Raw genomic sequence first — 20,459 nt, 5'->3', positions numbered from 1 at the left:
CTTAAGCTGTTTTCAGTTAAGCCTGCAGCTTGTGGGGGACGTGGTTCAGACTTGGATCTGTGTTTGCAGCAGGCAAGCGTGTCGGGCTCAAACTGGAGTCCCAAGCTGGCAGGGAAAACAGGCTCAGAGGTAGTCTCAGCACATCAGGTGGCAGTCCCAAGGGGGTTTCTGTGATCCAACCCGTCACAAGTGGCACTTTTGAAAATCTGGAGCCAACTTTTTTCTGCATCAACTACACCTTTGATGAGAGTCTGTCTTTAATTCAGGGCTACTTATAAAAACTGAAGGACATGAGAACTAGCACTTCCAGAGTAGATGGGGAACCTTAGGGGATTTTTTTGTAGTGCTATTACACACAAGCTTACCACTACAGCACCTTAACGGCACAAAGGAACTTCCCAGTGACAAGGGGAGTGCCATTACTCTTCACTTCACTCTCTATCGTTGACTGTAGCAGGGCAACAAATTCATTCTCTTCTCTGCTCCTGCCTTCACCTCCACACAAAAAGCAAGCCATGGGTAGAGTGCAAATTACACATTTTAAAAATCTCTGTTGGACTCTCTCTTTCTTGGTACCATTTGTTCCCAATGGCAGACATGTTCCTGTCAGACCTATGGTCTCCTTTGCCTCCACTATTCAGTGATTTTCTTTGGACACATACTATTCTCAGTCACACAAGATAAAGGAAGCAAACTGTGGCAAAAACTTTGAATGTAGAACAGGCTGGTGGTAACTGAAAACTACTACTATCTGAGGGCTCTTTGGTGACCATGGTTTGGTGGTCTCCTATAAGTTCCTTATGAGGAGGGGTCAATTTCGTAAACAGCACCACTACAGCTGTCACTAATTTATCAGTAAGTCTCAGACTTACTAGCAGTTTATGAGATGAGGGGGAAAAACAGATCTTTAAACCAAATAACTCTTTCAGCCTTGGAGGTGGTTTCTCCAGTATAGGAATGAGACACATTGCAGGGTTGCATGGGAAATAATGTACTTCCACTTCCTGAGGCTGTAACCTGTAGATAAACAGAACATCTCAGTCTCCACAGCTAGAAAGTCCAACATCTTTCATGCACTCTAAATTCACAAAAATATTTCAGTGACAAGTGTCAGTTCTGGCAGTGTTCAGCTAGGGTTTGGTGAAAGAACATGCTTGCTTTTGTTTTATTTTAGGGGGGAAGTGGCAAAAATAGTGAAAAGCAGTTTTTAAAGCAACCTTTTCTAGATGTGTGGCTGGGCCTGTTAAAATTAGAAAGAAGAGCTTCTTTATGACAGGCAGTAGGCGTGGGCAGGGCAGGTGTGTTTCATTGTTGGTGAGAAATTCTTCTGCTCTCTTATATTTCACCAGGTTATTTTGTCATTCCCTTGACATCCACAAGATCATACACGCACAAAAGACAAAAACTTAATACTCAAGCTAAAGCATTCATGAAGTCCAGAGACTAATAAGATCAGCAGTGTGCAGGTACTAGGAATAGTCAAAGGAATGGCTGAGATTGCAACGTGATATTGGGCACTCACAGTGCATGCCTTCCCCGCGAGCTCGAAGACTTTTACGAACATTAATGAAGCCTGACATCATACTAGTGAGGCATGTAAGTACAACTACCTCCACTTTTACAATGGGGGAACTGAGGCACAAAAAGATTAAATGACTTGTCAAAGGTCACATAAGAATCTAATGGGAAAGTCAGGAATAAAACCAAGATTTGTTGGCTTCCAATTCTGTGCTTTATTAATCACAAAACCAGATCTATTAGTTTTGTAGATTACCACAGGCCTATCAGCAAACATTTATCAACGAAGACTTGGGGGTGGTATAGAATGCCATTCAATAGGAACAAGAGCCTAAACTAAAGGTTCCTCTTCCTCTCTTCCACCCCCTTTCCCCCCAGCCCCATCCAGGATTCTGAGACCTAGACAACTAGACCTCTGGTAATTTTGGGAATATGCAAGATGGTGAAATCTGTTTTTTGTCTCAGCAAATCTGTGGGATAAAGTTTAACAGACTGATTTTCATGTGAATCTGAAGAGGGGGCAGGGGGAGAAGATCTGACTATTTCACAGATCGGAGTTTATGTTCCTACAGCTCAGAACAGATGATGATGTGCCATTGCTAATCCAATTAATCTAAAATAGCATTTAATAAAAACCAACCAACCCACATCCACCAAATAACAAAGCCCAACAGCTTCAATAGGAAGCTTGGAGTTAGCTTGTCTGGTGGGAATGCTAAAATGAGGTAAGGAAAAAACACCGATAGGCCACCACCCTTTTTCAGCTCTTGCTTGAAGATACTATTATAATGGGCCAAAACAAACGGTCTCAGCCCAGCTGAGTTTCCAGTGACTAGATTGGCAGACACAGAAACCTGTTCAGCCAGCTTACATGTTCACCAGCGTGACATACGGAAATGTTTAAGTTTATATTTGTATTAAAGAGTTCTAATCACACTAATCAGATTTCTTTTCATACACTTTATAGGCTCCCTCCCTGAGCTCTCCTTTATTTCTTGATCACAGTCTTCCTTAAAAGACCCCAGTATATCAAAGCTTATAAACACAATAAAGGAGGGAGAAACAAGGTGGGTGAGGTAATATCTTTTAGTGGACTAACTTCACTATTAGTGAAAGTGACAAGCCTGAAGAAGAGCTCTGTTTATCTTGAAAGCTTGACTCTTTCATAAATAGAAGTTAGTCCAATAAAAGTTATTACCTCACACACCTAGTCTCTCTAATATCCTGGGACCAATATGGCTACAATAACACTGCAAACAAAGGAGGCATGCAGACAGCAATATTACTTCAGTCATCAGCAGATCTCATCATTATACAGTAACTCAGTTAAGTAACAAATACTTCCTCCTCCTTCCCACAAACACAAGAATGACAGCATGTGATTCATTCAATCCATTCTTCTTACATGTTACTTGAGATAAGCAGTTTGGTATTGAAAGTGAATGATTGTATAACATTTTACACAAATTCAGACAAGAAAACTTTGTATGTTTTCTTATCCTTTTAGGTATACAGTATCTCCCTGTGTACCAGAATCACAACATTTACCCTGGGATGAGTTATTTTTTAATAGATAAATAAAATATCTTCATTTCCTCCCACCCCATCACTGTGTTAAAAAGCATTGATGGTGTGTAGACCGTGTGCTGGGGCTGGTAAATTTTTCCACTATCATTTTGCAGGCTAATTATGTATTATTGCATCCCCCACTCCAAAAAAACAAACAAACAAACAAAAAAAACGGTTTAAAGGACAATTAAGGTTATAAACTCAATCATTCAGATTAGGAAATGCCAGAATTCAGGCTGCCAATGCAATGTTAATTCATCCCTTTTATGTATATGCATTAAATTTATACTCTTTAATTACATGATTACATACTATTTTTCCACAGGAAAAGGCACTGAATGGACAGTGTTCTAGAGATGAATCAGGGGTGTGCACCAAATGAGGCTGTTATTTGGATCCCTGCCTCGTTTGTTGCAGAACTGGGAAGTTACATGGTGAATGAAGCAAGAGATTACAGGAAAACTAAGGACTGTCCCATAGTTAAAAGCAGTTGTAGGATGTCCTAGAGAACTGGATTCTATCCTGCCTCTGCCACAGAGTTCCTATATTATGTTGGACAAACCACAAACCAAAATTTTCACATTTGCTTATTAGTTGTGTGTTCCAATTTTCTGGGTACTCAGTGTGAGATACATGGGGTCAGATATGCAGGTGTGCTGGAGCACTCACAATGGCACTCTTTTAAAAAAAAAAAAATCAGTCTCCAGGCATCTCAAATAGGGCACCTAGAACTAATGGGCATTTTTTACCTTGATCTCTCTGTGCCTCAATTCCCCACCTGGAAAATGGAGATGATAATACTGCTTAATCTCACAGGAATATTCTGAAGATAAATGCATTAATGTTTGTGAAGCACCCAGATACTATGGTGGGAACACTATAGAAAGATACAGGAGGAAATTAATAATTTTGTATTCAATGTAGGCTTTGGATTGTGTGCATTAAATAAGGCCTGTGAGCAATGAGGAGAATAAAAAAAGAAATATAGAATAATTCCCATTCACTTAATGAGCCAGGGGTCCTGCGGAAAAAATAGTACATAGTCTATTTCATAATGCAAACACATAAAGCGGAAGGGGGAGTGAATTAAGCTTGCACAGGTACCTTCATTCTGGCCTTTCCTAACTTTTGAAGGCTTGACTTTGCAACCTTAACAATGCTCTTTTAATATAGTTTTTTTTTGTTGTAATTTCCTAGGCTTTTAAAAAAAAGACAACAGAGACAAATTCTATCACATGGAACTATCCTGACACTCACATAGATCATCAGCAGGATTGGAATCTTTAGATCCACCACATAGACCTCTGCCATTTGAGCTAATGTAGTTACTGACAACAGTAGTACTTTATCTTCTTTAGGGACTAGTGCTAGAAGGTGATGAGAAACGCAACTTGCAAGTAGGTTTCACAGATACTTGCTGACAGCAGCAGAAGGGTAACACTCAGGAGTCTTTGGAATCTCTACCTATAGCATGGCAACAGTGATGTTTGTGAAACATAAGCAGAGCCCAGTCCTGCCCATTGAAGTTCACAGCAAAATTCAAAGTCTCCAATCACGCAGGATCAGGTCCCTTAACAAATTAATATTTGGGAGATTAAAGCCATTATTTAGGGGCTATTATTATTTACTTACATACAAGGGGAATTTTAGCCTAATTTCCATTTAGATTAGTAGTAATAATTGTGGAAGCAAGAGAAACTGGTAACAGAACCCAAATTAAAAAAATAAAATAATAGAGACAGCAGCCAAGTGGGAAAAAAATAACACTCTTGATCCAGCAGTTCAAACATTAATACAAGTATTTATTCTTCTTTGCTTTATATTAGCCATTATTGGAAAGTGACCCATACCACCTCCATTCACTTGGTCATTTCTTTGAAAAGAGTCCTATCACTTCCAGTGACACCATGACGCATTAAATAAATTTGGCACTGCAATGGGTTTATTACCACTAAAAATGGGCCAAGTTCTAAAGTCCTTACTCAGGCAAAAGTCCCCAGAGACTTAAATGAACATTTTGCCTGAAAAAGGACTTTCATACTGGCCCATTACTTCAGAGAAACCTAGAAGCTAGAGATGGAAGAGACCTATTAGATCATCCTCCATCTCTTTATTTATAATGATGTATGTAGTTACATGTGACAATTTGAATATATACTCAAATTTTATATACTTAAACAATAGTTTCTGAATTTCTTACGCAAGTGACTATGCTCTCATTTCTCTGTATCTCAAGAGCAAAGCTGCATCTGCAAGCACCTCATTAGAGAGAAGCAAGAGAAGTGATATATTGCAGCTATTTTATTTTTGGAATCCCCACTGTAAATAAAACCCATTTCCAAAGATATGCCATGGATACAGAATATTTGCTAACAGAGCCAATGCCTTATGTAACAGAAGTAGTACTGTTTAGGACTGCTTTAACATACAAAACACAAACACCACATTAGTTTACAATGCTACAAAAAGGTAACAAGAAATAAGTGAGAATTTCATTACCAAAAAGCTATTGATAACCCAAAAAAGGAAGTTTTAATTCATTACCTAATTTTATTTAATTCAGACTAGGTAATCTTAGCTGATACTCACTGTGTACAGAAATGCCCAGGCTTGTCTAAACAACAAAAAGCAGATGCATGATGAGGTGCTGAAGACAGCTCTCTGCCAGACCCAAACCAGCAGGCCAGTTGGAGGACCCTTTACTTATCTTCCATTTAATATAAGTTCTTGCTTATTATTGACACGTGGCAGAGAAAACAAATTCCAGAATTCAGTCTCAACTTGCTTGCTGAAGACAGAGTAACTGTTACCTTTTGGAAAAAATGTTAACAGAGATGATCACTAAAACACGCACACTCACTCAGAGCAGCTGTAAATTTCCACTCTCCTTTTCCTGGATTCAGATTCCAAACCTCATTTGTCTCTCTAATCTGCCAGGGGCAGTTCTGTTTCTGGTCAGACTAGCTCTGTGTATGTGCGTCTTCCCTCCCTTCCCGGCTTTCTCTCTCACATACGCCACACACACCCTCCCTCTGTAAACTGAGCTCCACGTCAGAGGAATGTGTGTAAAGCAAAAGACAAAGTAATGCCTCTGCCAACAGAATTTTCTAGGGTTAAAGTCACAAATGCAACAAATCTACATCACTCACATAAGTTTTCCCTCATCAGTTTTTAGTACAAAAGCCCACCACAGTTGCCTCTTTCACACCCACAGTGTGGTAGAGGTTGCTATAATTACATTATTCACCTTACCCTTCTGTTTAGAATGTAAATAAGTGCTTCTAACAGTGAATGGTTTATGGTTACAAGATAGTAAAGTCAACATGCTACCACAAGAGCTCTTTGGGCAGAGGGGATCTACCCATAGGCTGCTGTTTCCTGCTTGAAAAAAAAATTTTTTCTTTACTCTATTTTTCTGTGCAAAACTCACAGTTTATTCTGAGCAAAATAAAATCCAATAGACATAAAAGGTGTATCTCAAGCTAAGTGTATTTTAATTTTATGACAATGTCAGTATAAGACAGGAAGGAGACATTCACATAATAAAAAAATCTACTGAAACAATATATACTACTAACTATTATCAATCATGGGAAAATATAGCAAACTGCAATTATCTTGAAGGATCTTCTTGGATAGGTGGGGGAAATAGAAAGAGAATGTGTGTGCGTGCATTTCTGTGTGTTATTTTAAAGCTTCATTTTTCTCTAACACTGATGATTCTTCAGGCTGTTTCACATATGTCCACAGGGAATTACATATGCTTTTTCCCTACAGCTAATGTCTAATGTACATTAAAGACCGTAGAAAGAAAATTGTTTTACTAATGATTGCTACCAATGCTGTGTTTTAAATTCCTTCCTCATCTTATTTCTGCTCTGTTTTAGCATTATGATGAGCCTTTGCATGATGAGTGATGATATATACACACGTGCTGAAATCAACAGTTCAGGGTGTAGTTTGGGGCTGAATTCTGTATCTCAGCGTTTTGTCAAGTTCATTATCACCTCACATTATTTAAAAAGCTTGAGTACACATAGCAGATTTATTTTAGAAACCTCTCTCTGTGTCCACCACATGTTAGTGCTGCCTTCCCATGTCCTGTCATGTCTCAATTTAGGACTCAGTCATGGTAGTTAACCACAGCCTTATAGTGGAGGCAGTGCAGAGGTGTACCACTCCACTAGGAACTCTGGGAGCAGTGGCGTAGCCAGGTTTTAAGTGTAGGGGAGCAAACATAAAAAAGGCGCCCCCTTGGCTCCTCCCCGGCCACGCCCCTTTGGCTCCTCCCATTTTCCCCCCAGATTAACCCCGGGGCCAGCTCAGGACTCCTGCGGGCTTCCCGGGGGTGCGGATACCCCCCCATCCCGGGGAGAGTCTCTCCTGCCCAGCACGCTCTGCAGGTGTTCCCTGCCGGGCTGTGCTGCCTGGCCCCCCCGCGTGGTCCCATCCCCCCCACCCCAGGATCCAGGCTCCTGCGCCGTGCCAGGGCCCCCCGTCCAGACAGCACGGCTTGCGTCCCTGCCCTGCGGGCCAGGGGAGCTCCTTGCCAGAACTCCCCAGTGCAAGGCACCAGACTCCCTGCTCACCTTCCGCCCTGCGCCGCTGCCTATCCCCGGCCTGCTCCTGGCGCTCGGTGCGCTCCACGCGGGACTCGCCAGCCAGGCAGCCTTAAAGGCACAGGGGCCCTTTCGCCTCCCCACACTGCATTAGCAAGGGGCAGGGAGCGCTTGGCCGCCGAGCCCTGAGCCGCTGCCGCAGAAGGTAGCTGCGGCAATGTTGGCGCCGCGCTGAGCGTGGGGCACAATGGCTGAGGATCCGGCCCCCTTGCTCCTCTGGCCGCGCCTGCCGCCCCCACCCATGGCTCCTCCCTCTGTGCTGCCGCCAGTGCCGGCCCGACAGGCGCCGCTTCCGCGCCTGCCGTCCCCACCATGGCTCCTCCGGCAGGCACCACTTTTTGAAAACGTGCTGAGGGGAAGCGGCTGCTTCCCCTGAACCCCACTAGCTACACTACTGTCTGGGAGGCACTGAAACTAGAGATCTGAGGAATGCAGGTGCAACACCACCCTTTTAAAAAGTGCAGCTTCCGTGTGCAGTCACCAAGCTCAGCTGGCCAGGGCAGAGACAGGGTTGGGAGAGACACTCACTTTGGAAGAACCTAGCATCAACAATCTTTAGTCTTTGTACTCAAAAGGAGAACAAGGACTAAAATATATATGACCCTGCTCCGGGCACTGTCTCCCATCCTTATGCATCCACACAGGAGGCACTACTTTGTCCTCGGAAAGATCTTCTTTTACTTGCTTGTAAAGCAGCACACACATTTATGCTTAAAATAATAAAGCATCACTGAGGCACCTAGGCCCCAGGGTTTTAGAACCACATGTTGAGATGGTGCTAAAACCATGGTTAAAGCCAGTTTCTGAAGTGAAATGTGGGTTCACCCACACCCAAAAGGAACTGCAGGAAGAGGCACTAGTGATTCAGCAGGTGGCACTCTTAGCTCCAAGTCAGTTCTGACGCAGTCCCCCAGCACGTTATGGGGCACCGTGCTGCTGGAGGTTCCATCTTTTGAATAAGACTGAAAACAAATCTAACAACATTTAGTAACACATGCAATTGCACTTTTTGTAAGGGTAGAGGCATTAACTGTTATTTCCCAGTCAAACACCGTCTAGCATAATTCTGTCCTCCCCACATCACTTCCATTGATGTTTCAGATGGAAAAAGGTGCTCCTTCCTGTCCTAAACTGAAATACAACGGAGGTGTGCACTATGGAACGTTTGCTGAGTTTCACCACAGAGAAAAAGCCGCATTTCAGTGGTAGGTTAAGTAAGCCCACTAGATGGTTTGTATATCATTACATTTGTAGAAGCATTTGTGGTATATACAGAATAAGAAATGCTATATAAACATAAGATTATCATAGAATCATCTAGTCCAGTCCCCTGTGCTGAGACAGGACCAAGTAAGCCTAGACCACCTCTGACAGGGATTGGTCCAAACTGCTCTTAAAAATCTCCTATGATAGGGATTCCACAACTTCCACTGAAAGCCTATTCCAGACCTTAACTACCGTTAGCCCCGGTCTACATTACGAGGATAGGTCAAATTTAGCCGTGTTAGGTCAATTTTATACGCAATACGTCTACACAACCAACATCGTTCTATCTATCTAAATGGCTCTTAATATTAAATACTGTGCTCCTCCCCGGTGAGGGGAGTAGCACTAAAATCGACCTTGCTGGGTCAAATTTGGGGTAGTGCAGATGCAATTTGACAGAATTGGCCCCCGGGAGCTACCCCAGAGTGCTCCAATGTGACTGCTCTGGACAGCACTTTCAACTCCGATGCACTAGCCAGTAGGGTGACCAGATGTCCTGATTTTATAGGGACAGTCCCGATTTTCGGGTCTTTTTCTTATATAGGCTCCTATTACCCCTAACCCCCATCCCGATTTTTCACACTTGCTGTCTGGTCACCATACTAGCTAGGTACACAGGAAAAGCCCCGGGAAATTTGAATTTCATTTCCTGTTTGGTCAGTGTGGTGAGCTCAGCAGCACAGGTGACCATGCAGTCCCAGAATAGGAAACAAGCTCCAGCTTGGACCGAACAGGAGACACTGGATCTGATTGCTGTATGGGGAGAAGAATCTGTGCAGGCAGAACTCCGATCAGAAAGAAGAAATGCTAAATATATATGCCAAAATTGCACAGGCCATGATGGAGAGAGGCTACAACAGGGACACACAGCAGTGCCATGTGAAAGTTAAGCTCAGGCAAGTCTACCAAAAGACAAAGGAGGCAAACAATCACTCCAGGTCACAGTCCCATACAAGCTGCTTCTATGATCAGCTGCATGGCATTCTAGGGGGGGACCCTACCACTACCTCACTGCTGTCCTTGGGACACCTGCAAGGGAGAGTCTCACAAAACAGGGAGGAGGATTTTGTGGATGAGGAGGAAGAAGAGAATGCCCAGCAGGCAAGCAGTGAATCCGTTCTCCCCGGCAGCCAGGACCTTTTCATCACCCTGGAGCCAATACCCTCCCAACGCGGGTTCCTGGATGCTGAAGCTGGAGAAGGCACCTCTGGTGAGTGCACATTTGTAACTACGCTACAGGATTTAAAAGCAATTGTGTTTAATATTTGATTTGCCCTGAAGAATTGGGATGCATTCGCAGCCAGTACAGCTACTAGAAAACAGTCTGTTAATGTATCTGGGGATGGAGCGGGAATCCTCCAGGAACATCTCCATGAAGCTCTCCTGGAGGTACTCTGAAAGCCTTTGCAGGTTTCTGGGGAGGGCTGCCTTATTTTGTCCTCCATGGTAGGACACTTTACCACGCCAAGACAGTAGCAAGTAGTCTGGAATCACTGCAGCACAAAGCATGGCAGCGGATGGTCCTGGGTTTTGGTCACATTCAAGCAATCTTTCTGTGTTAGCCTCAGGAGAGTGATATCGTTCATGGTCACCTGGTTGAAATAGGGGAATTTTTGTAAGGGAACAGTAAAAGGACTCAGTTCATGCCAGGCTGTTTGCACTTGGCTAAAAGGGATCATCCCAGAGAATAGCCACGCGGTGGAGTAGAGGGAGGGGTGTGCTGCACATCCACCCCAAAACCGCAGCCCCTCCTTTTAAATGGCAAACCTAACCAGCATTGCTTGCTATGGGAAAGGAGGGCGCTGCAGTTTGAAACCATTCCCACATGTTATGAAGGTGGAAGAAGCCAACCCCGCATACCCTTTGGCTTTCCATGGCTGCCTGGAAACCGAATTCTGTTGCCCAGCCGCGTGTGATGTGACACCATACCGGCAGGTGCTCAATATAAAAGGCAAAATGCGACCTTGTACCTAAAGCACAGTGCTGTCTGCTGTGAATTGCTTGATTCACTGTGAAAGGAGTCTCCCTTTTGTTTTCAGAAATGTAGCATCTTATATTTTACTCTCCCTTTTTATCCTCCCACAGGTGCAAATGTTTCTATGCTTTCCCTATCATCTCCGTCCCTGAGATTATTGCAGATTAGAAGGCAAAAAAATGCACTCGCAATGACATGTTTTCTGAGCTCATGCAGTCCTCCTGCACTGATAGGGCATAGCTGAATGGAGGCATTCAGTGACAGAGGGCAGGAAAGCATTAAGTGAGCGCGATCAGACAATGCAGGAGGTGATGCCGAGGCTAATGGGGGAGCAAACAGACATGATCAGGCGTCTGGTGGAGCTGCAGAAAAGGCAACAAGAGCACAGACCACCGCTGCATCCACTGTATAACCACCTGCCCTCCTCCCCCAAGTTCCACTTCCTCCTCACACAGATGCCCAAGAACGCAGGGAGGGGGAGGCTCCAGGCACCCAGCCACTCCACTCCAGAGGATGGCGCAAGCAACAGAAGGCTGTCATTCAAACAATTTTATTTGTAGTGTAGCTACAATAAGCAATGTGGCCTTGTCCTTCCCTCCTCCCCTACCCCACCTGGGCTACCTTGTCAGTTATCTCACTTTTAAAAAAAAATAATAATAAAGAATGCATGGTTTCAAAACAATAGTGACTATTTCCTTTGCAAGCTGTGATCGAAGGGGAGAGGGGGGTTGGCTTACAAGGAATTAAAATCAACAAAGGGTGCAGGTTTGCATCAAGGAGAAACACACACAACTGTCACACCGTAGCCTGGCCAGTCATTAAACTGGTTTTCAAAGCCTCTCTGATGTGCAGCGTACCTAGCTGTGTTCTTCTAATCGCCCTGGTGTCTGGCTGCTCAAAATCAGCCGCCAGCTGATTTGCCTCAACCTCCCACCCCGCCATAAATGTCTCCCCCCTACTCTCACAGATATTATGGAGCACACAGCAAGCAGCAATAACAATGGGAATATTGGTAGTGCTCAGGTCTAACCTAGTCAGCAAACAGTGCCAGCGAGCTTTTAAACATCCAAAGACACATTCTACCACCATTCTGCACTTGCGCAGCCTATAGTTGAACTGCTCCTTACTACTGTCCAGGCTGCCTGTGTACAGCTTCATGAGCCATGGGAGCAAGGATAACTATTGTCATTTCAACATCCCCAACGGTAATTTTCTGGTCTGGGAAGTAAGTCCCTTCTTGCAGCTGCTCGAACAGCCCGGAGTTCCTAAAGATGCGAGCGTCATGCACCTTTCCCGGCCATCCCACGTTGATATCAGTGAAACGTCCGTTGTGATCCACCAGTGCTTGCAGCACCACTGAGAAGTACCCCTTGCGGTTTATGTACTGGTTGGCAAGGTGGTCCAGTGCCAAGATAAAGATATGCGTTCCATCTATTCCACCCCCCCCCATGTCCCCACACAGTTAGGGAACCCCATTGCAGCAAAGCCATCCACTATGACCTGCACATTTCCCAGAGTCACTACTCTTGTTAGCAGAAGGTCAGTGAATGCATTGGCTACTAGGATCACAGAAGCCCGCACAGTAGATTTGCCCATTCCACATTGCTACTGGTCAGTCGGGAATCAGTCGGGCTTTGCAAGCTTCCACAGGGCTATCGCCACTTGCTTCTCAACTGTCAGGCCAGTTCTCATCTTGGTATTCCTGCACTTCAGGGTGGGGGAAAGCAACTCACAAAGTTCCAGGAACGTGGCCTTACGCATGTGAAAGTTTCGCAGCCACTGTGAATCATCCCATACCTGCAACACTATGCTGTTCCACCAGTCTGTGCTTGTTTGTCGGGCCCAGAATCAGCGTTCCACTGTATCAACCTGCCCCACTGCTGCCATGATGTCCCAATTCGACACAGACGTTCCTGAAAGCACGGGATGTGGCATGTCCTCCTCACAATCATCCTCGTGCTGGCGGCTCCTAGCTAGGATAATGCGCGAGGTATTTACAATGCTCACAACAGCAGTGCTGAGCTGAGCAAGCTCCATGCTTGCCGTGCTATGGCATCTGCACGGGTAACTCAGGAAAAAGGGCGCAGAATGATTGTCTGCCGTTGCTTTCACGGAGAGAGAAAGACAGAGGGAGGGGAGACTGACAACATGTACCCAAAACCACCTGCTACAATGTTTTTGCCCCATAAGGCATTGGGAGCTTAACCCAGAATTCGAATGGACAGCGGAGACTGTAGGATAGTTACCCACAGTGCACCGCTCCTTGAGTCGATGCTAGCCACAGTATTGGACGCACTCCACTGATCATGCACTTAGTGGGGACATACACAACCGACTGTATAAAATTGCTTTCTAAAGATCAACTTCTATAAAATCGACCTAATTTCATACTATAGACATACCCTTATCGTTAAAAAGGTATATCTAGGGACTGTGATATATATTAAGCTCTGTTTATTTATATGGTCTGGTTATTTTCATTCAGAATTTAGATATTTTTTGGGGACTTGTAATTATAGACACTACAGGCTGTGATTTTGTGTGCGCTCAAGTAGGGCACCATAGTGCAAGTCTTCTGCCTAGAGAAATTCCCTTTAACAGGAATTCTGTGCATGTACATCACACAGAAATGAGTCTTTATTCTGAGGGGCTGCATGAAGTTGCTCAATCCTCACCCTGATTAGTACACAGAGAAATACTGAAGTTTTTTTTTTTTTTAAACTCTATGTACCACCTTTCTAATGTGGAATTTGGTCTGGAATAGCTTGCGTAGAGAGTTGAGACCTTTACAGCAGTTGATCTTCAGATAACAGCAAAGGCCCTGAGTCAACGTACCCCACCATGGCATATTTATCCAGCTGCTGTTACCTCTACCTAAGTAGTTAACTATTTCCTTTGACAAGGGCTTCTTTCGATAATTTAGTTTTGTTTCAGTATATAATTTGTGCTCATCTCAACTCCTGAATTAGTTAATAATGAATAGCCAACGATTTTTAAAGTCTTGTCAAAATAAACTGAACAACTTGTTTGCACATGCTAAAGAACTCTGACTTCTACATATTTGAGTCCCTTTACATTTTTTTCCTTTTTTATGAATGCAGATCTCAGGCTGAAGGTATGGGTAAAGTTCTTTTTTGAAAGAAATGACCGTATTTTCTTAACTTAAAAACCCCTCCATCTATTACAGCAAAGAAATAAAACACACATTACCACATTTGTTTTTTATTTTCTACAACGCTAAAAGGAAAGCTAAAAAGCTTTGAACCATATGTGGTAGTGATAAATTGCAAAGTCAGGAAATAAATTTATAAATCTAAATTACATTCATGTTCAACATCTAATTATCACATGCAAAGTAGTTCCAATAAAATATTTCTAAAATTATTTTATTTGTTAAAATGTGTGGGGTAGACAGAATACAGCATGATGTAGTATAAGTAGGCTTGGCAGAATCTGGTGTTTTTTTATAATTTTGATGGATATCATCAATGCTTATTGTTAAGAATTTTTATATTTTTACTGATTTAGATTTTCACAATGTGCAAAATTATGGCCATGGTCAGACAATTATATAATGACAGTAGATGTTGAGATTCAAAGAGTTGAAGCTTTATAACCATTAAAACACCATTGTTAATATCACATGTCAAAATATACAAAGTAAATATCCTTAAACTAAATTAAGTTCTCAAACAGTATTTCTTACTTTGTCTAGCTGTAAATTTTGATAATCATTTATAGAAATATTTTTCATCCATGTGTGTGTCTATGGTGAAACTGATACTTACCAACAAAATTCTAGTCCTTCGAAGTCTAGCATTATTAGGGATGGCCTTAAAAAGAACACCCCACCACTCAATATGGCCATCCCAAATTCATGTCAATAAAAACTTTCTACCTCCTCATCACATTCTTTCTGACCCTATAATTTTCATTTTTATATATAACCCTCGAGGGGGTGTGTGGACATGTACATTATGTAAATTGTACACACAAAAATCCTGTGAAAACATAACCTAGAGCGAAAGTCAATCTAGTGGTCTGCTGCTCACCAAGGTAAAGATGGACCCTACGGATAAATCTACGCAGCAAAGAATAACCCATGGCACCAAGATTCAGAGCCCAGGTCAACTGCCTTGGCCTCATGCTGCGGGGCTAAAAATAGCAGTGTAGACAGTCACACTTGGGCTGGAGCCCGGGTTCTGAAATCTGGGGGTCTCCAAGACCAGGTTCCAGCCTGAGAAGGAATAGCAACACTGCTATTTTTAGCCCAGCAGCCCAAGCCTTGCAAGCCGGAGTCAATTGACCCAGCCTCTCAGACTAGGCACTGGGTTTCTATAGAGAGAGATTTCAGAGTGGTAGCCGTGTTAGTCTGTATCAGCTGTATCAGTTAGTCTCCTCATTGTTTTTGTTGAAAGAGAGGCTCCATCCTTGCCTGCACCCAACTGGAAGGAAAAGAGGAAGGAGCAGAGCTTCCCATCTCTCTGAAGAACAGAAAACTGGTATCCATCTTTACTGGCTCCCAGTGCTGCAGTCAGGGATATTGCCTCTGTGATTGCTGTAGCTGAGTTGCTGCTATTGTATTTTGGCTAAAGCTGAGAGCAGGATTGAAATAGATTCTTCATATAAACTATTTTTAAAAATGTAAACAAATCATCATGATCATGTTATTCCTTCTCCCTCCCCTCAGCTCCCTCTAGTGCTCCCTAGCATGGACTGCATTCTTTCCTGATCTATTCAGTTTGCATTAAATATAACTGCAGAGAAGGAGAAAGGCAGCGTTGATCTTTCTAAAAAAAGAGTTCCAATTCCTGGTATGAATCCAGAGCTCACTCCACCAGTTGGGTTCCTCTTCATTTCTGCAGCAGTCCCATACTTACATGAGTAGTGTGAGCACCATTGGCTCAAAGAAAACTTAAAAAAAAAAAAACAACCACCACCACCAACCACTCCACAATCAGAAACACTGTACTAAAACAAGACATTTGTTGCGCACATCTCTCCCCCTGGAGAGAACACACATGACAGATGATAGTCATGTTGCTTAATGCACTACTGGAGGGCGCTCAGATACTATAGAGATTAATATGGTATAAGAAGCCATATAGAATAAAACAGAGTCTGGTCCAGGCAGCAGTAGCTGGCAACATGATCAACAGCCTTGTCTCAGGGCTTTAAACAGTGCTGGGGAAGGGGCCAGAGGTGATATGGAGTCCTGTCCCCAACCACCAGTAGTCTTCTTGGAGCACATCATCCATACTGACTTCAGTCCCAACACTCACTCACCTGCACTGGGCCTTTTCTCCACATAAGTGCAGTACTATCATACTGTATATAAAATGATAAAAACTTCTAAAAAATTCAACTAAACATCTCCTTCCCCACCTCCCCCATCCCCACAGTAAAAATTAGAGGTAAAGCAAGCAGAACTTTTTCCTCTAATAAAAATATTTTAATAATATCTTCTACTTCAAAACTAAGTCCAGCACATGAAATAGGATTAAACGTAATCATATCTGCTCTGAAAAAAATCACTTACAAGATACACTGGGACACAGAGAGAATGTAATAACTTCTACTTGGCTTCTCAATACCATTATAATCATAACTCTACTTCCCATTTTATGAGTGGAGAGAAAGATTAGATTGAGGGATATACGAACACAATTCTACAATGTGAACTTTTATCTGGAGACTTATTTAAAAAGAATGGTGCTAAAATCAGCAACATGCCAAAGAGATGAATAGGTATATTTTTACATTTCAGCATCCCAGCCTGTTCAAACTGCACCTGACCCAAGTCCATACTTCAAACCACTAACTGAACACCAGTTTCCTAAAAATATCTTGTCATACTACTCAGAACATTCAAAAAGAAATCTAGAAGACTATGTGAAGGGGGAGGCCAAAAATTGAAAGAAAAGAGCAGTTTAAAGGGGGCTTTGTTGAAGATCTAAAATGTAAGCTATCTTGACAGATGCCCTCTAACACAGGTCAGAGCTTACTGTATTTCAACAATGAAAAAAAAATACAAAGAGAAAAGCATTGCCCAGTGTGCTGAAAGATAATCCTAGGTAACAGTATTAACAATGATGATTATATAGTGCATAGTGCCATTGTTCTCCAATATCCCATATTTGGAAACAGGCAAAGAATGTAAACAGTGTCTGGTTTCTTCAAAATTAGCTGCTTGTCCCTAGTTTCAGCAGAACATTGATGATTCTTTTATTAATATCAGACACAAGAGTAAAGTGCTTTGGGCTACTGCAGGTGACTATTTCTCCTTTCATCTAATATTTGAAAGGTATAACATTTTATTTTACATGGTTTTTCAAGAATAAGACTGAACTGCAACAAAGCATAATTGAATAGGACACACATACCCCTAACAATTCTTGATGCCAAAAATTATATCATCAGAAGTGTATGAATATTTGTTTTCATCCAGTTATGACTGTTTTGAGCCCCAAATGCAATATTCTCTCTGAGCAATTTCCATTCTAAGAGTCTTTACACAGTGCTTAAAAAAAAAAAAAAGAAGTTGTGGAAAATGGAAGAACCGCCCCCCACACACAGAATCAAGACTCTCTTTCACAGAGAATAATGCCCTGTGTTTCCACTGTGCCTTCCATCACACGATCAAGATATTTTACAAACAGAACAAAATTAAGTCTCACAAAATTCCTGTGAGATAAATATTATTACATCCATTTTACAAGGAAACAGACTGACAGCGAGAGAAACACACACACTTCCAACCAAGGCCTGACGACAACAGGAAATACGGGTACTTCAATATCTGTAAAAATGAAGCCCTAGTATCTCAAGTTGCCCACCTAAAAAACAATGGCCATTTTTTAAAACTGACTTGCTCAAAGTCAAACAGAAAACCTGTGACAAAACAGAACCTACATCTGCTGATTCTGAGCCCTGTCCTTCACTCGTTAGAGTCTTATGATCACAAAGGCCTAAATTAGGCTATTTAATCTGTATAGTGTTCGAAGAACCTCAAAACTTGCAAGTAGTGTCAAAATTTCCCTAGGAACATGGTCTTACTGTAATGATTAATGTAGATAGGACCTTGACCAATAGATGGTACTGTAAATTTATTTCAGGGTTAAGTTGTTCTCATCTTGTCAGATTCAACAATGTAACATACTTGGGGGAGAGGGGTTAGCAGCCAGGAAGTTCAGTCCTGACTGTGTGTACTGGAGTGTTCCAATAAATCCCATGATTCTACAACAGTATTACAATGGGTGGCAGCAGCTTCAAGATAGTAAAAGCACTTTTGCCTAGGAAGGACTTTACTGGTCATACAGATGAGACTGGAATTCTGTGAGAACTCGAAAGACTTTAAGCTATTGCTCTCTACGAATGAACAGACTGATGAGAAAGCAGCATGGTACCTACCAGTGCTTTTCAATGGTGATGTCAAATCATTTTACCAGCAGCATCCCAGCATGGATCTGGTTCTTATAGACAATTATGCAGAAATACCAGAAGGAATGGCAAGTCATTACATTGTAACCTTACACCTCCATTACTGCTGGAAGTGAGGCTGGTGCATGCACTGTGCTTCACACAAAACAGGTTAAGAGCTCTGCTAATAAAAGAACATTAACTCCTACTTGTGTATATCTGAATTTACTTTCATAAGAGAGAGACTACATAATTCTTGATTTAGTCACAGAATACAGTGCTTTATTTACAGCACAGGTAGTGGCACTACAAGCTTACCTATCTATGTGCCTCAGTCTTGTTATGAGAGGATCATTTCAGAAGATTCACCTCTCTGCTTACAGTCCCACTACTTACACAGTGTTTTTCTTGATGTGGACATTTGCCATTAGGAACTAGACTAAGATCAATCGATTTCACATAGGCCCCTGAGCCATCAGATGGAAACAACTATTAAATCACTACTAAATTAATTCAAATTCAGCTTGGGACCTTAAGGCAAAAAGATTAGTATTCCATTATCAAGCCTCCAAAACATCAAGTTCCCTCCCTGCTGTCAATTGGTCATTTGTGTGTGTTCTGGTAATTATAACCAAAACATTTTTGTAGCTGTGATATCACAAACATAGGCAACAACTGCTGACAGAAGAACAGAGGTTTCAAACCTCTGGAACTAGAGTATCTCTTTTAAAAAGAAGACATCCAATCCAGACTTAAAGACTTCAAGTGATGAAGAAACTACATTATCCCTTGATAAACTATTCCAACAGTTAATTACCCTCACTATTAAACATCTGTGCCTTACTTCCTGTTTGAATTTTTCAAGCTTCAACTTCCAGACATTGGATCTTATTATGCCTTTGCCAGTTAAATTGAAGAGCCCTAAAATATCAGACATCCTATCCTTGCATAGATACTTCTAGATCGTGATCAAGTCACCTCAATCATCTCTTCAAGAAGCTAAATACATCGACTTCCTTAAATCTCTCTTTGCCAGATGTATTTTCCAGATCTCAAATCAGAAACCGCTTCAATTTTTCAAGCATGTCCACCAAAACAAGACACCGTGTTCCAGTAGTAGTCTCACCAATGTTTTAAACAAAGATAGTAACCCTCCCTGCTTCTACTAGATATTCCAGTTTACACATCCAATGACAACATTATTGGGCTGAGAACCAACCTCTGCAGAATCCCACTCATTGATGGTTCTCCAATAACAATTACATTTTCAGAACTATCAGCAAGTTTTTCATTCATTTAAATTAGTGTTTTTATTTTTTAAATCAATGCCCTGCACTACTAAGTCAGAACCTTTACAGGAATCTAAGTATATTACATTGCAGTTGGCTTTATTAACCAAACCTGTGATCTCAAAGACAATCAAACTCATTTGATAAGACCTATAGTCTATGAAATCACGTTGAATGACACTTATATTTCCATCCTTTAATTCTTTGATATAAATATTTAATAAAACACTTCTGCCTTTAGTGCATCATTGACAATTTTAATGTCTTCATCTAGTAATGAATCTATACTATTGGTAGGGTTTATTTTCTTCTTGAGATTTTAAAATTCCTTATTGGCCTTACTCCTACTGAAAATAAAATTTCATTAGTACCTTTATCCTTCCTTATTAATTGTAAGGTGTTTTTTTTTTTAGGTTCTGATGTATATTCATTGCCATATATTGATGGCTACTTTCAAGTCCCTTCTTAATCAGAATGGAATTATTTTGTTTTGTTTAAGAAGCTTTTGGTAGTATTCAGCTTTATACCGTTTTATGCAGTCTTTAAAAAAACATCAGGCACTGATGAGTTCCACCAAAAGTCTATGACAATGCGTTGTGCAGAAGTTAAGGATTTATTCAGTTCTTCGTGCTTTCAGCCATCAGAAGAGGGGAAACAACATGTCACTCTCGTTAAATCTTTTCCAGACATCCTAAGAGTCGTGCCAATGGACTATGGAAGGTACCGTAACCAGCCCTCTTTAGCGTAGAGGACAACCAACCCCAATAAGGGGCAACAGAATAAGTAAAAATGGGAAAGAATCTA

The 20,459-nt window shown here is 41.9% G+C and overlaps 1 protein-coding gene across 5 annotated transcripts in view; it reads right to left on the bottom strand.

The window, feature by feature from the left end:
- Positions 1 to 20,459, bottom strand: part of CAB39L (calcium binding protein 39 like) — a 96,922-nt gene that overhangs the window by 63,257 nt on the left and 13,206 nt on the right. The window contains exons 2-3 of one of the 5 annotated variants that reach the window (XM_039520353.1): positions 5,677 to 5,897; positions 873 to 1,017 (exon numbers count right to left, since the gene is read on the bottom strand). The exons of 1 other annotated variant lie outside the window; for it this stretch is intronic. In XM_039520353.1, coding sequence (XP_039376287.1) covers positions 873 to 968 — 96 coding nt within the window. In that variant the 5' untranslated portion in view covers positions 969 to 1,017; positions 5,677 to 5,897. 3 more of the 5 variants (XM_039520354.1, XM_039520355.1, XM_039520356.1) reach the window with 3 other exon arrangements.

This window comes from Mauremys reevesii, linkage group 1, assembly GCF_016161935.1.
Source record: "Mauremys reevesii isolate NIE-2019 linkage group 1, ASM1616193v1, whole genome shotgun sequence".
NCBI classification, from domain to species: domain Eukaryota; kingdom Metazoa; phylum Chordata; order Testudines; family Geoemydidae; genus Mauremys; species Mauremys reevesii.
Note: the sequence above shows the minus strand (reverse complement) of the source record. Positions and strands in the feature narration are given on the sequence as shown.